A 16,795-nucleotide genomic window follows, 5' to 3' on the forward strand; every position below is an offset into this window, starting at 1 on the left:
AAACGGATTCAAATCCAGAAATAAAGGCACATTGCTACAGTTATACAGGGCAATGGCGAGACCACAACTAGTACATTGTGTATATTTTGCTCACTTTATCTAAGAAAGAATGTTCTTGCTTTAGAGTGTAGAGCGAAGGTTTACCAAATTAATTCCTGGAATGGCAATATGGATGTATGAGGTGAGATTGAATTGGTGGGATTGTATTCACTGAAGTTTAGAAGGGGGATCTCATAGAAATCTATAAAAATTATAGCAGAACCAGACAGCTTAGATGCAGAAACAATGTTCCTGATGGTTAGGGACTCCAGAACTAGGGGTCATTGTTTAAGGATAAGGGGCAAACATTTTAGGACTAAAATGAGGAGAAATTTATTTACCGAGAGACTAGTGAGCCTTTGGAATTCACTGTCACAGAAAGTTGTTGAGGCCAAAACACTGTGTATTTAAGGAGGTAAATAAGTCTTGATGCTAAAGAGATCAAGAAATGTGGTTTTGAGGGGGCGGGGAATTAGGGTATTGCTCTCAATAATCAGCCATGATCATAAAGTCACAGAGCTTAACACTAAAAAATACACCCTTCAGTCCAACTCGTCCATGCTGACCAGATATCCTAAGTTAAGCTAGTCCCATTTGCCAGCATATCGTTCGAAACCCTTCTTACTCACGTACCCATCCAAATGCCTTTTAAATGTTCTAACTGTACCAGTCTCCACCATTTCCTTTGGCGCACACACACACACACACACACACACACACACACACACACACACACACACACACACACACACACACACACACACACACACACACACACACACCTCTGTTGCCTTCAGTCTCTGATTATACTGAATGGTGGAGCAGACTCAAGCAGTCAAATGGCAAACCTTTCCTCCTATCTTCTATGTTTCTATTAGTAATGTGACTATTCTATTCCAGACATAATAATTAAAACTAAATTAAGTTGGTGGAATTTGACCTCATGTCTCCAGAGCAGCAGTCTGGAATTCTAGATTATTACTCCAGTAACATTGTGGTAATATTGGAGTAGCATCAATATAAATACAGTACAGGGTATGATCATAGCTGATCATCTAACTCAGTACTCTTTCTCCATATCCTTGGATCCCTTTGGTCCTAAGAACTCTTCCTTGAAAATCTTCAAAGTTTTAGCCTCAACAGTTTCCCATAGCAGAGAATTCCACAGGTTCACCACTCTTAGGATTTAAAAAAAAAGTCCTCCTCATCTCTGCTAAATGGCCTATCCCATATCCTCACGACCTCTGACTCTGGACTCTCCAGTTATCGAGTACATTCTCACTCCACCTACCCTGCCTTATCCTGTGAGAATTTTCATAGGTTTCTATGAGATCTTTGCTCATTCTTTTAAATTCCAGTGAACATAATCCAAACTGAACCAGTCTCTCTTCATACATCAATTCTGCCACCCTAGAAAGCAGGCTGGTAAACCTTCTTTCCACTCCCTCAATAGTCAGAACATACTTCCTCAGCAAAGGAGGTCAAAACTGTGCACAATACTCCACATTTGTCTTATCAATGGCCTGTACAGTTGCAGCAAAACATTCCTACTTATTTACTCAAATCCTCTCACCTGACAGCCATCATGACATTTGCCTTCTTAACTGCCCGTTGCACCTCCATACTTACTGTCAGCAACTGGTGTACGAGGCCACCCTCTCTCATTGCATGTCGGCCTTTCTTAATCTATTGCCCTTCAGATAAAAATCACTCACTCACTCAGCTTGTCCAAGTGTCAATGAAGTATCTCTGTTTCCTCCTTCAAGTTCAGCCTCCCACTGAGGTTTGTGCCACCTACAAACTTGGAGATATTATTTTTAGTTCCCTCATCTAAATCATGAATGTAGATTGTAAATAGCTGAGGTCCAAGCACTGATCTCTGTGGTACCTCACTAGCCACTGGCTAGTGATCAGAAAAAAGGTCAGTTTATTCCTACTGTTTGTTTCCTGTCTGCTAACCAGTTCTCTACTTGCGCAACGTTTCAGAGAACACCTCTGGGAGACCCTGACCAACCAACCTAACCACCCCGTGACTCAACACTTCAACTCCCCCTCCCACTCCACCAAGGACATGCCAGACCATGGCAATACGATGGCTGAGGAAGAGTGCCTCAGCTTCCGCCTAGGAACCCTCCAACCACAAGGGATGAACTCAGATTTCTCCAGTTTCCTCATTTCCCCCCACCTTTTCTCAGTCCCAAACCTTGAACTCAGCACCACCTTCCTAACCTGCAATCTTCTTCCTGACCTCTCCGCCCCCACCCCCACTCCGGCCTATCACCCTCACCTTGACCTCCTTCCACCTATCGCATTTCCAACGCCCCTCCCCCCTACCTTTTATCTTAGCCTGCTTGGCACACTTTCCTCATTCCTGAAGAAGGGCTCATGCCCGAAACGTCGATTCTCCTGCTCCATGGATGCTGCCTGACCTGCTGCGCTTTTCCAGCAACACATTTTCAGTTCTCTATCTATGTCAGTACACTTTGTCCAATCTCATGTGCTCTAACTTTACATGCTAATCTTTTATTTGGGACTTTATTGAAGCCTTCTGTAAGTCCAAGTAAATCATATTCTCTGCCCTCCTCCATATCAAGCCCCCTTGGACCACAAGCCTCATTCCTAATGAAGGGCTTATGCTCGAAACGTCAAATCTCCTGCTCGCTGGATACTGCCTGACCAGCTGTGCTTTTCCAGCACCACACTCTTCGACTCTGATCTCCAGCACCCGCAGTCCTCATTTTCCTCTCCATATCAACTCCACTCACTATATCCTCGAAAGATTCCAGTAGATTTGTCAACCACAATTTCATAAATGCACATTGCCTCGGTCAGATCTTTTCACTGTTTTCCAAGTGCTCTGCTCTTAAATCTTTTATAATGGACTCTAGCACTTTTCCCAGTGCCAATGTCAAGCTAATCAGATATTAATTTCCTGTTTTCTCTCTACCTCTCTTTTAAATAATGGAATTGCATTAGCTACCCTTCACTCCATGGGAACTGATCTAGAGTGGACAGAATCTAGAAAGATGGCCACCAATGCATCCACTACTTCTCCTGCCATTTCCTTAAGTACTCTGGATGTAGGTTATCGATTCCCCAACACCATTTTCCTATTAATACTGACTTTATAAATTTCACCTGCTCTCTAGAACCTGTGCTCCCCAATATTTTTGGGAGGTTATTTGTGTCATCCATTATAAAGACAGAATCAAAATGTGTATTTAATTGGTCTGGAATTTCTTTGTTCCTCATTCTAATTTCTCCTGTTTCTGACTGTCAAGGGACCTATATTTGTCTTCACTACTTTTTTCTCTTTTCATACCTATTTTACAATTAGCTTTATGTTTCCCACCAGCTTATTCTCTACTCTATTTGCTAATTTATGACAATTGAACACTGATGAAACATCATTTGGAATACAATGTACAGATTTGGTCTTATTTAAGAAAGCATGCAGATCCATCAGAAGCAGTTCAGAGAAAGTACACTCAACTGGTACCACAGAGGGACTATTTTGAGAGGAAAATTTGAACAGGCTTGACTTTTATCTATTCGCAGTTTAGAAAAATTAGAAGTGATCTCTTGGAAACATACAAGATCGTGAGGGGACTTAACAAGGTGGATGTTGAAAGGAGAGATTATAACTACAGGAAACTTGTGAAAGCAAAGTTATGTTTAGCCAGTTCTTTAGAGTTCTTTGAACAAGTAACATGCATTATGGCTAAAACGAAAGTCAAGAATACCCTGTATTTCAATTTCCAGAAGGCATTTGATAAAGTGCCACATCCAAGGTAATTGTGGAAAATAGAACCTCCTAGTGTGAGGTATAACATATTGACATGAATAGAAAATTGACTACTGAACAGGAATTGGCAGTGGTCATAATGGGTCTTTTCTAGTTGGCAAGACATAACAAGTGGTGCCCCATAGAAATCAGTGGTGATGCCATAGTGTTTCACATAAATAATAATTATATTGCTAAATTTGCAGACAACAAAAATTGGTGAAAAAAAATGTAGACAAAAGGCTTAAGGAGGCTAAACAAAGGTATAGATAGGTTAAGTGAGTAAGCAAAGATTTCACAAATTGAGTATGATGTGGGAAAATATGAAATAGTCCATTTTGACAGGAACAATAGAAAAAGCATATCTAAATGGGGAGCGATTGCACAGCACTGAGGTGCAGAAGGATCTGGTTGTCCTATTGCACAAAAGGCTTGAATCCATTTGCAGGAAAGCTCACAAAAATGTCATCAGTTAATGAGGGGAGAACTGAACACCAAAGTAGTGAGGTTATGCTTCAGTTCTATAGGGCACTGATGGGATCACATCTGGAGTACTGTGTACCATAATGGTCTTTTTTAAGCAAAGATGTAATTGCATCGGACATTGTTCAGAGGAGGTTTACAAGACTAATAACTTAAATGGGTGGGTTGCCTTATGAGCAAGATTGGACAGGCTGCTATCCATTGAAATGGAGAGGAATAAGAGGTGACTTAAATTAAAAGCAAGATCCTAAGTGTAGAAGCAGGGTGAAAAGCATTTTTCTCTTGTGGGCGAATTGAGAACTACAAATCAATGTTCAAGATAATGGGTTCCCATTTAAGACAGGGATGAGGAGAAATATAGGAGAGCCTATAAAGTGGCCAAGAGCACTGGGAAATCAGAAGATTGGGAAGGCTACAAAAACAAACAGAGGATAACAAGGAGAGAAATAAGGAAGGAGAGGATCAAATATGAAGGTAGGCTCGCCAGGCTATATTAGAAATGATAGCAAAAGTTTCTTTCAATACATAAGAAACAAACAACAGGCAAGAGTAGACATTGAGCCACTTCAAACTGATGCTGGAAGCCTAGTGATGGGAGATAAGGAAATAGCAGGAGAACTTAATAAGTACTTTGCGTCAGTCTTCACAGTGGAAGACATGAGTAATATCCCAACAATTAAAGGGAGTCAGGGGGCTGAGTTGAGTATGGTTGCCATTGCAAAAGAGAAAGTGCTAGAAAAGCGAAAAGGTCTTAAAATTGATAAATCTCCTGGCCCTGATAGGTTACATCCTAGAGTTCTGAGGGAGGTGGCTGAGGAAATAGCGGAGGCGTTGGTTGAGATCTTTCAAAAGTCACTGGAGTCAGGGAAAGTCCCAGATAATTGGAAGATCGCTGTTGTAACCCCCTTGTTCAAGAAAGGATCAAGGCAAAAGATGGAAAATTATAGGCCAATTAGCCTAACCTCGGTTGTTGATAAAATTCTAGAATCCATCATTAAGGATGAAGTTTCTAAATTCTTGGAAGAGCAGGGTCAGATTGGAACAAGTCAACATGGATTTAGTAAGGGGAGGTTGTACCTGGCAAACCTGTTGGAGTTCTTTGAAGAGGTGACAAGTAGGTTAGACCAGGGAAACCCAGTGCATGTGGTCTACCTAGACTTCCAAAAGGCCTTTGATAAGGTGCCACACGGGAGGCTGCTGAGCAAGGTGAGGGCCCATGGTGTTCGAGGTGAGCTACTGGTATGGATTGAGGATTGGCTGTCTGACAGAAGGCAGAGAGTTGGGATAAAAGGTTCTTTTTCGGAATGGCAGCCGGTGACAAGCGGTGTCCCGCAGGGTTCAGTGTTGGGGCCGCAGCTGTTCACATTATATATTAATGATCTGGATGAAGGAACTGGGGGCATTCTAGCGAAGTTTGCCGATGATACATTGTTATGTAGACAGGCAGGTAGTACTGAGGAAGTGGGGAGGCTGCAGAAGGATCTGGACAGTTTGGAGGAGTGGTCCAGGAAATGGCTGATGGAATTCGATGTGAGCAAATGCGAGGTCTTGCACTTTGGAAAAAAGAATAAAAGCATGGATTACTTTCTAAACGGTGAGAAAATTCGTAAAGCCAAAGTACAGAGGGATCTGGGAGTGCTGGTTGAGGATTCTCTAAAGGTAAACATGCAGGTTGAGTCTGTGATTAAGAAAGCAAGTGCAATGTTGTCAATTATCTCAAGAGGGTTGGATTATAAAAGCACTGTTGTGCTCCTGAGACTTTATACAGCTCTGGTTAGGCCCCATTTGGAGTACTGTGTCCAGTTTTGATTCCCACACCTCAGGAAGGACATACTGGCACTGGAGCGTGTCCAGCGGAGATTCACACGGATGATCCCTGGAATGGTAGGTCTAACATATGAGGAACGGCTGAGGATCCTGGAATTGTATTCATGGAGTTTAGAAGATTAAGGGGAGATCTAATAGAAACTTACAAGATAATACATGGCTTGGAGAGGGTGGACGCTAGGAAATTGTTTCCGTTAGGTGAGGAGACTAGGACTTGTGGACACAGCCTTAGAATTAGAGGGGGTAAATTCAGAACAGAAATGCGGAGACACTTCTTCAGCCAGAGAGTGGTGGGCCTGTGGAATTCATTGCCACAGAGTGCAGTGGAGGCTGGAACGCTAAATGTCTTCAAGGCAGAAATTGATAAATTCTTGATGTCACAAGGAATTAAGAGCTACGGGGAGAATGCGGGTAAGTGGAGTTGAAATGCCCATCAGCCATGATTGAGTGGCGGTGTGGACTCGATGGGCCGAATGGCCTTACTTCCGCTCCCATGTCTTAAGGTCTTATGGTCTTATTTTCTTGAAAGGTCACACGTCTTTATAAGTCTCTTCCTCACAAGAAAGGGAAACAGTCTTTTGAATATTTTAAAATGGATACTTCTTAGTAAGTAAAGGAATTAAATATTATTAGGGGTCGGCAGAAATATGAAGCTGAGGTTCCAATCATATTCTTGAGGGGTCAAATGGCCTACTCCTGCTGCTAACTCCTTTATTTCTATGTATTTATGCATAATTTAAAAATAAGGGAGGACTCAGTTAAGATAGAAGCAAAGGGAAATTATTTCTCTCAGAGGATTGATAATCTTCAGAACTTATCACCCCATCAAGTACTCTCGTTCCCAGAACGTGGAGGAGGCAGGATTACAGAATACATTTAAAGCAGAGGTATTTAGATTCTTAACTTACAAGGAAGTCAAAGGCTATAATGAGATCAGCCATAATTTTATTCAATATTACAGCAAACTGGAGGGTATTAATATCCTACAGCAGGCCAGTTAGCCTGACCTCGGTCATTGGTAAGATTCTAGAGTCCACAATGAAGGATCAGATTGCAGAGTACTTGGAAGTACATGGTTAAATAGAGCGGAGTCAGATTGGCTTTGTCAAAGGAGATCATGCTGACAAAGCTGTTAGAATTCTTTGAAAGGGTAAGAATCAAATTAGACAAAGGATGCCAGTAAACATGATCTATTTGATTTCCAGAAAGTTTTGAACAAGGTGCCGGACAGGAGACTGCTAAATAAGATAAGAACCTATAGTGTTAGGGGCCAGGTATTGTAATGGATAGAGGATTGGCTAACTGGCAGAAAGTAGACAGTAAGGGGGTTGTTTTCAGAACATTACCATGTAACTAGTGGAGTTCCACAGGGGTCAGTGTTAGGACTATAAAAATTCACATTATACCATTACAGTCTGAACGAAGGAACCAAGTTTCCAGATAATGAAAATATAGGCGCCGGGAAGGTAGTCTTGAGAAAGCGGGGAGGCTGCACATGATAGAAGAGTGTGCAAAGAAGTAGGGGATGCAATACAATGTGACAAAGTGTGAGTTTATGCACTTTATTAGGAAGAATAGAGGTGTGGACTATTTTCTCAGCATGGAAACGCTTTGGTATAAAGGGACTTGGGAGTCCTAGTTCAGGATTCTCTTAAGATTAACATGCAGATTCAGTTGGCAGTTAGGAAGACAAATAGAGGAGGCAACAGCCGACTGGTATTATCGCTGTACTGTTAATCCAGAGACCCAGATAATGTTCTGGGGATCCAAGATTGAATCACGCCACAACAGATGGTGGAATGTGAATTCAATAAAAACCTGGAATTAAACATCTAAAAATGACCATTAAATTATTGTTGATTGTTGGAAAACTCAAAGTTCACTAATGCCTTTTCGTGAAGGAATCTGCTGACCTACCTTAGTCTGGCCTACATGACTGCAGACCCACAGCAATGTGGTTGATTCTCTACTGCCCTCTGGGAAATTAGGAATAGCCAGCAACACCTTTATCCTGTGAATGATTTATTTTTAAACTGCAATGTTTGCATTCATTTCAAGAGGGCTAGAACACAAGAGCAGGAATGTACTACTGAGTCTGTATACTGAGTCAGACTGCTCTAGACTATTGAGAGCTATTTTGGGCTAAGGAAGGATGTGCTGGCATTGGAGGGGAGCCAGAGGAGGATTATAAGAATGATCCCAAGGATAAAAGGGTTTGTCTATGGATTGGTTGAAGTCTCTGGGTCAGTACTAGATGCAGTTTAGAAGCATGAGGGGGATCTGATTGAAACTTCTAGAATACTGAGAGGTCTGTACAGAGTAGACATGAGAAGATATTTCCACTAGTAGGGGAGACTAGGACCCACGGGCACAGCCTCAGAGTGAAGGGATAACTTTAGAAATGAAATGAGAAGAGATTTTTTCAGCCAAAGGATGATTAATCTGTAGAACTCATTGCTGTAGAGGGCTGTGGACTCCAAGTCATTGAGTGTATTTTAGGTTCTTAATTAGTAAGAGGGTCAAGAGTTATGGAGAGAAGGCAGGAGAATGGGGGTGTGAAACACATCAACCACAATCAAATAGCGGAGCAAACTCAATGGGCAGAATGGTCTAATGCTGCTCCAATGTCTTATGGTCACAGTCAGAGTTTTACATGCAAAGAGGCACTTTAGCCCATCACAGTTGTGCCTGTCATCAAACACCTATCAGCTCTCATGGGTCCATTCTTGCACAGTTATTGTCTTGGCTAGGAAATACCTATAAAATACTTTTTTATTTTACCTTTTTTTGTGTCCCTTTATCATTTCCCCAACAGCATTTTTGAAAGTGACCCCCTGCATTTTGTACGCCTCTGGGGCTTTGGTCTTCTGATTATACCCAGGGCTCTTTGAAGGTTTTGGTCCCACTCTTCTCCTTTACAAGTACATGCTGACCCTGCATTTTCATTATTTTCTCTTTGAATGACTCCTGCTGTTCCAATGTGGACTTTCCTACAAGCAGCTGCTCCCATTTCATTTCAGCAAGATTCTGTCTCATTTAAAATCAGACTTCCCCGAATTCAATACCTTCATTTCTAGTCCATCCTTGCCCTTTTCAATATCTACCTAACCCTGAATGAGTTATGGTCATTATCACCAAAATGCTCTCCCACTGATATTTCTATCACTTTCTCAGCTATATACGCTGAAATTAGGTTCAGCACTGCTTCATACTCCTGCTCCAAATTCCTATGCTTATGTAGACCTTCAGCATTCAGTCTGAATTTATTGCATTGTCTGGATAAGATATTTTATAAAATCATGTTCCATGGACACATATAATAACTTTTAAGATCAGAATGCAGGTATAATGGCTCTGCAATAAAATAGAAGCATCTACAATTGAAAACAACTTAGAACGTACTGCATTTGCCAAGATCCTTGGTGGCATGATAACTTTAGAATAAAGTCATCTGGTAGAAATTGAGCATTGCTGATAAAAACAACACAATTTTGAATGTTTTCATCTTGCATACACCCAAGACAATTCACAAGAAATATTATTACTAAAGTAATTTCCTTTTAATTAGCAGCATTAGAACAGACTGCTGATTGGTCGATAAGTGGTCGCAGATTGGCAGAAGCATTGCCGTAGAGAATACACCCATTAGATGATGCCTGACTGTTACCTGTCAGCCTTGTTTCAATTTTAAATGACGTACATTAATTATCCATGTACAATCTTGTACAAATTTTTGAATACCAAACCAAATGCTTAAAATCAGATGCTAATTGCCTGATTTAAGTGACTTTGGCAACCATGGTAAGAAATGTAAGCAACTGATTTTCTGTTTAACTTCCCTGGTTTGGCATTTGAAATGTTATCAATTCTCCCTTTTATACACAAAATTTAAATTAACCCAACCATACTTGTTACTTATCCAGGCAGCTGTGGCATTCTTTAAGTGGCATTATAATCTGAGAAACATCAAGCCCAGATCAAGCTGATAAATAAAATTAAATTCAAACTAATACAGTCTGACTATATTGCTTGCCTCTACTATTTCCACAGTAGATCCATACAGGGAAGTAATGTCAGTCAACCTGTGTAACCTAATGCAGCAAATATTGAAAGCATTTATTTCTAAAGATTTCACAAATTTTTATAAATATTCCATGAAATATTTGAAAATAGAACTTTGGGAAAATAAATACTCCCAATGTACTAATTAGCTTTAGTAATGACCTGACCTTGTGTTGGGCAGCATCCAAAATAAACTCAGCCCTGACTCCATTATTTTCTGGACTTCGATAATCAAACAGGGAATTGGTGAGGTATGTTAATCCCTTGCTGTTCAGACTTTCACCACAACTGAAGAAACAGGCTTCCTTCAAAGAAAAATGTGATACAATTGTTAAGCTTGATTTAAAAGTGGAATAAAAAATAATTTTTATGTAATTACCTATCAAGTATATAAATAAGAATTGAGTTCATTTATTTCATTACTCAAATAAATCAGCTTTTGATTTTAGCCATTTTAACATTTGCATCCATTCAACAAAACACCACACTGACAATTTCTAGTTGAGTCTTAATTGCCCCAATCAAGTTATTTGGCAGCTGAAGTACAGCTTGTGTCATTTTTATTAATGAATTACAATAAAATTGAACCATTATTATACATACGATGAAGACGTTTCACTATAAAGTAATTGGCATTAGCCAGCAAAACAACAAAAAGAATTTGCTGACAAAAAGACATCGTACTTGTAACGTGACTCACCTGTAATTACCTGTACATTGTGGAGAGGAAGAACTAACCTGTTCCAATTTGCCGTAATCAATTTGCTGGATGGTTTGCACCAATCTGATTTTAGCTGTGATAAATGGAATTTCATCCATACTCTCACCCTATTATTAAGAGCTTACTGGATATGCACAGTAGTTGCTCATGAAACCACACAAAAATCTAGGCTAATAAATAAATGCAGAAATACACTTTTACCAATGTGGATTTATGCACAGGTGTGGCAAAAACGTTTCCTCCTATGAGAAAATCTTGAAAGAGGGATCACTGTTTCAAATAATAGGTCATCTATTTCAGACAGTCAAGGGGAGAATTTATTTCTCCGAGTTGTGAATCTTGAGAACTCTTCCTCAAGAGGTGGTGCAAGCAGAATCTTTGAATATTTTGAAGGCAACAGTGGATACATTCTTCATAAGGAAAGGAAAGTAGGAATGTGGAATATTAAGATATGCTATTTATTAAGATATGTTATTTAATATCCAGCTATACCTAGTTAAATTTAAAGCCAAACCTTCAATTTCCTGGAGGAGACATACACCTAAATAGCAAGCATATTGCCCAAAGTACCTTCCAGAAAACAGCTTCAGTATTTTGCACAGATCTGCACTGAAATATTTGTGTAGTATAAAGTGGCCGAAAAGTTAGAAAATCTAGATGAAAGATATTGCAGGAAGGAGGAACTTCTTGCAGAGAAGTTACAAACTTGATTCTCCATAGCACAATACCATGTGGTTCAATTTAATAAACAGATTATAAATTTATAAATAAGGTCAAAGTTTTGTTTAATTTTCCATATTTTTCATTTAATAGCTTCTGACTGCCTCAAAAAGCTTGAAAATAAAAGTGCTCAATTCCACTGAAAATTCTTCCAAAAAACTTTAAATTAGATAAAAATCTTGCTTAATGAAAATAAAATCTCCATTAGCACATCTCTAATAGCACATCAAAATAATATAAAAATTCTGCAGGTCCTAAAAGGCACACCCACAAAAACCTCCCATCCCATCAAATGATATCAGACCTTGTTCTTTGCCAAAAATCACTCAGTTCCAGGAATATTATGGAAAGCAAAGATAGCCCCTGGCTTCTTTTCTCTACTGCCAACTGTCCTATTAAATCCTTTTTGCCTTTTCTTGCCTGTCTTAATCAATAGCAAGCGCCAGAAGCTCATTGACTCCTTTATCACTAAAATATAGACCAATAATTCAATGCTTTGTTCGCAAATTACTCCATCATCTAGCTCATCCAGTTGAAGTCTTCCTGTGCTAGCTCTCAATCACTCTAGCTTTTTTTCCTCCGATCCCTTCTCATTCACTCTGAATTCATTCTGTCTCAGACCCACATCCTGCTTCCCTGACCTTATTCCAACAAAATTGCTGACCACCAACTTCCTTCCTTGCAACTTCTGCCAGTTAAGAGGCAGAAAGATCATAATTACTGCCCTCAGCCCCATTACAAATCACCAATGATGCCATCATACTCTCTGCCATAGTCTGAGGTTGAGATCTAAATCCAGAATATTGGATTGCTATCTCATACTCAGCCGAATTTCTGATATCATTCTCTCATCACAAAGGCTACTAATTTTTATCCCAACTCAAACCTCAGCCCAATGGTAACTGAAAATCTAGTTCAAGCCATCACTGCCTTGATTATTCAAATGCTCCCTTTTTCTACAAAGATAAGCTGATGCAGAAATCAAAAATTCATTGTCTGCTGACTCCTTATCTAGTGATGCATCTTCAAACTTACAACTCTCCAAACAGCCTGTTTAACAGCCCTGCTCCTTCACCCTATCATTGTCAACCTTCAGCATTATTGACTGTATGCTCTGGAATTCACTCAAAACTATTCCACCTCTCTCCTCTTTAAAATTTGAGATTTTTTTTCTATTACGTAATAAGATGTCATGTAAATGCAATTGTTATTTTAATAAAATATTCAATTACTCACAGTTTCACTTCTGTTTGATGGCTCTTCAAAGTCTTTCACACCCATTATTCCCTTAAGGCAGAAAGCCTTGCATCCCACAAAACCCATCTGGCAGTCAAAGAAAAGTTCTCCCATCATCAGCACCTTAAGAAATAGTAGGTATTATTATAGCTAAATTGCATACAAATGTGAAAATGCTTAGCATCATCTTGTAAAAGACCATTAGTTACAGTGCAAATCTTTAAAATAATCATTTGTTTTAAATTTGAACAGTGTAAGGAAACTGCAAATGTAGAGGTCAATAGAAATCACAAGAGCTTGCTGTAAAATAAAGCAAGTGCAAGTTAGTATTTCACATTATAACTCAGGAATTGCCCTGAAAGTAATTATTTCTCAATAACGAATTGATGGGCATTTCACAAGTAATTTGGATGGTATGGCAGCACACTGGTTAGCACTGTTGCCTTACAGCACCAGGGAGCTGGGATTCCAGCCTTGGGTGACTGTGTGGTGTTTGCACATTCTCACTGCCTGCATAGGTATTTGCCAGGTGCTCCAATTTCCTCACATAGTGCAGGATAGATTAATTGACGATGCTAATTTTCCCTGTAGAGTCCACAGATACATAAGCTAGGTGGATTGGTCATGGTAAATGCAGGGTTATGCTTATAGGATGGAAGTATGGTTGGATGCTCTTTGAAGGGTGGGTGCAGGCTCAGTGGAGGCTCAGTGGGCCAAATGATCTCTATCTGCATTGTAAGGATTCTATAATTGTGATGCTCTCCCTTGTGGTTTCCACTGTGCTCCTTTTAATGGAAGGTCAGAAAATAAAAGTTAATTACAAAAAAAATTTAAATTATATCCTTGACAGATTCCTAGTATTAGATTCCAGGTTACCAGACAGTGAGGGATGTTGCAAACTGACAGAACAAATTGCTTTATCTTTTTTCTTGGAAATTTGTCCTGTAATGGGAGCAGCTAGTAGTTCATCAAATCAATGTCAAAGTAGTAAATTTATGACCAGGTCTAGTCTCAAACTAACGATGGTGGTGTAAACAAAACTGCAGTTTTCTTATATTCTGGCACTGAGCAAAATGTGTGGGACAATCCCAGTTTTTTGCAGATAAGTTGGAAAAGTATGCGTAAAAAAAAATCACATCCATACACTGGCAAGGTCTGTTATTTTTTCCCTCAGTTTTAAGTTTTTTGCTGAAGGACTTTGAGGAATGCTGCCTTAAGAAAGCAGGATGAAATGCAACTTTATTTAAGTGGTGTTAATGTTCAACAATATGATACTGTTTTATTGGCTACTCCTTTTCCAAATTTTGAACAACACAATTGTTAAATTGGACACTGTATAATCTGGAACAAGTGCAACACTAAAAGTTCCATTTATGTGCTGTAACTCATTGTAAAGATAACTGATTACATTGTTCACAATACAAATACATAATTATGCAGAGAATGACTGTAGTTTTATTTGCAAACTCTGCTCTATTTAGGAATTTGAACTCCTGCACAGCTATGAGCAATGTGAATATAGATCTTGTTTTAAGGTCAGATTTCTACCACAATTTTTCAATGTCTAATGAAAATCTGCTGTTAGATACAGTGATAACTTGGCCATTTCTCACACTTAATGCTCCCAATTGACATCAATATGCATACTTTTAATAGAAACAATAGATTCTACTTGGCATATTTTTTTTCATGAAGAGATCCCTCCATATTTGTCAGTTCATAAAACAGAAGTGCTTCCACAAACTGTCAATGGTTTCAATTCAAGATAAGTAGCATTCTTATCGACACAATTTAGATATGCCGGTATTGGACTTTTATACACATTTCAATTCAGGAAATCACAGAAAACTCTAATAAAAGTGAAGATACTTATATGCATATTAATAACAGTGAATTAACAGATCAACAACAAGATGTCTTCACAGGAAGCTTTATTACCATGCTGATCAATGAATTGAGAAATACCTCAACAGTTGTCCCTTCTTGCTCCCAGCAAAGCACTTCTTTGGATTTCACTTTCTGAGGGCTGTAATAGCTGCTCTCCGTTTGCATTTCTGTCAACTGTAACAATATGACAATACCTCCATTCAAATGTTACATTTTATCAATAAGTAGTCATAACCTGTCATCCCAATACACAAAATTGCTGCAGACAAATTAATCTTTTTTTGTTTCAAACAAATGCAGCTATTACACAGGAAACAGGTGGAGAAAAAACAGCTGCAACATATTATCCACATCAGGATATAAGGCTCACTGTTGACTATAGTTTAATCACATTGAGATAATGACATGTATTTTGAACATGAGGTTAATGTTAAACTTCTCATGTTAACAATTTCTTTGCATCTGCTAGTCAAATACCTTCATCACTGTCAAACCTATATCTATATTTTTACTGAATAATTATGCAACTGATGTGAAAATTAGGAAACATCACGCACACCAATGATTCAAATACAAAATCTTCTTAGAAATGACTTCAGAGAATATTAATATTTATAAAATTTCAACAATCATATCTCAGAACTAATGGCATCCAGCAACAAAATACCATCATAATCAATCAGTAAGAAATTTTCGAAGCTGTCAGATTGAATTCAGATTCCAAACCATTACCAACGGTTAACTTATCCTTGGCAATTATATCAATTACACTGTCATGATTGTAAGCAATATTCATTCCTACAGTATGGAAATACCCACAGCTCTCATTACAAATCCATTTGAACTACTCCTGTTGTGTAACTCATGTTACACATGTTGGCTTTTCATAGCTATGTTAATATGCCTAAGGTAAAGAGTTGTACATAACCTGTACTCTTTATTACCTAACCAGCTTCATCTGTCAGCAATTACTCCAGAGGAAAAGCAATTAATTGATTAAAGGAATTCAAAATCTAGAAGAACAATTTCTAGCATTATTCAATCAACAATAGGATTAATTTAGCATCATGTTATACTGGAGTAATCCCAACTACACACAATAACACTGCAACAACTTGACTCTATCTCTGACCCAAGTTAAGTGTAAATGAATTGTGAACATTTTTACTCAGTAAATAGAACAATTTTAAATAACATTTCTAGAAATTGGCGTGATTATACAAGACTTGGTAATCATACATTGTAAAATATTCACAATTACAGCTGGATCCTTCAACATGTTAAATGAAAACAGAACAAAATGCCAAGATAAATTTAAAAATGTATTTGAGAAGTCCTGAAATTTGTTCTCAATAAAATATTATATTTCAACTTTGCTAAATTAAGTTAAAAACTTAATCCATTCCAAATAGTTACAGTTTATATTAATGCATTATTTTTAAGCAGCTACCCCGAAGCTACTGTTTTAAGTTTCTTTACTCATATGGCATTTTTCTACGTTAAACAATTAACACTGTAATTCTATGTTACTTTCATCTGGAAAAACCACATTAAAATCTCCTGCCATTTAACCTCACCCCCAAACACTTGATAGAAGCTGAGATTGTTGAAAGAAATACATTTTTTAGATACAAACAAGCTGGGCATCTTATACCAAGTCCAGAAACTAAAAGGATCAAAGTTAAAAATAAGTGAAAAAAATAAGATAAGATAAAGGAAAGTTATTTCATTAAAAAAAGCTGAACCCTAGAGGCATATAGACTGAACATTCAATGGATTAATTTAGCAATGCACTTAATCACTTTATTTTTACTCAATTCTTTTTTAAAATCAACCTGTTCAGAGATATTATTACACACCGCTGGAGCAGGTGGGACTTGAACCTGGGCCTCCCAGTACAGGGACAGGGACATGGACCCTAACACTGTGCCACAATAATTAATTTAATCCTACAAATATGAAATGAAAATATTTAAATTTGCCATAAAATTACTGTCTTCAAACAGTATTTGACAAATAATTTTCAGAATGAATTC

At 38.4% G+C, this 16,795-nt stretch overlaps 1 protein-coding gene across 4 annotated transcripts in view; it reads right to left on the reverse strand.

Annotated features, from left to right (window-relative positions):
* The window catches only part of vps13b (vacuolar protein sorting 13 homolog B), a 977,967-nt gene that overhangs the window by 812,688 nt on the left and 148,484 nt on the right, over window positions 1-16,795 (reverse strand). For all 4 annotated transcript variants that reach the window (XR_015757055.1, XM_043687669.2, XM_043687667.2 and 1 more), the window contains exons 9-11: window positions 14,838-14,933; window positions 12,873-12,995; window positions 10,363-10,500 (exon numbers count right to left, since the gene is read on the reverse strand). Coding sequence is in view for 3 of the 4 variants with exons in the window: in XM_043687669.2 (XP_043543604.2) it covers window positions 10,363-10,500; window positions 12,873-12,995; window positions 14,838-14,933 (357 nt within the window). In the remaining variant the exon portion in view is untranslated. The remainder of the gene's footprint in view (window positions 1-10,362; window positions 10,501-12,872; window positions 12,996-14,837; window positions 14,934-16,795) is intronic.

The sequence above is a fragment of the Chiloscyllium plagiosum genome, unplaced genomic scaffold, assembly GCF_037043375.1.
Source record: "Chiloscyllium plagiosum isolate Xiang-an unplaced genomic scaffold, Cpla_swu_hap1 HiC_scaffold_4, whole genome shotgun sequence".
NCBI classification, from domain to species: domain Eukaryota; kingdom Metazoa; phylum Chordata; class Chondrichthyes; order Orectolobiformes; family Hemiscylliidae; genus Chiloscyllium; species Chiloscyllium plagiosum.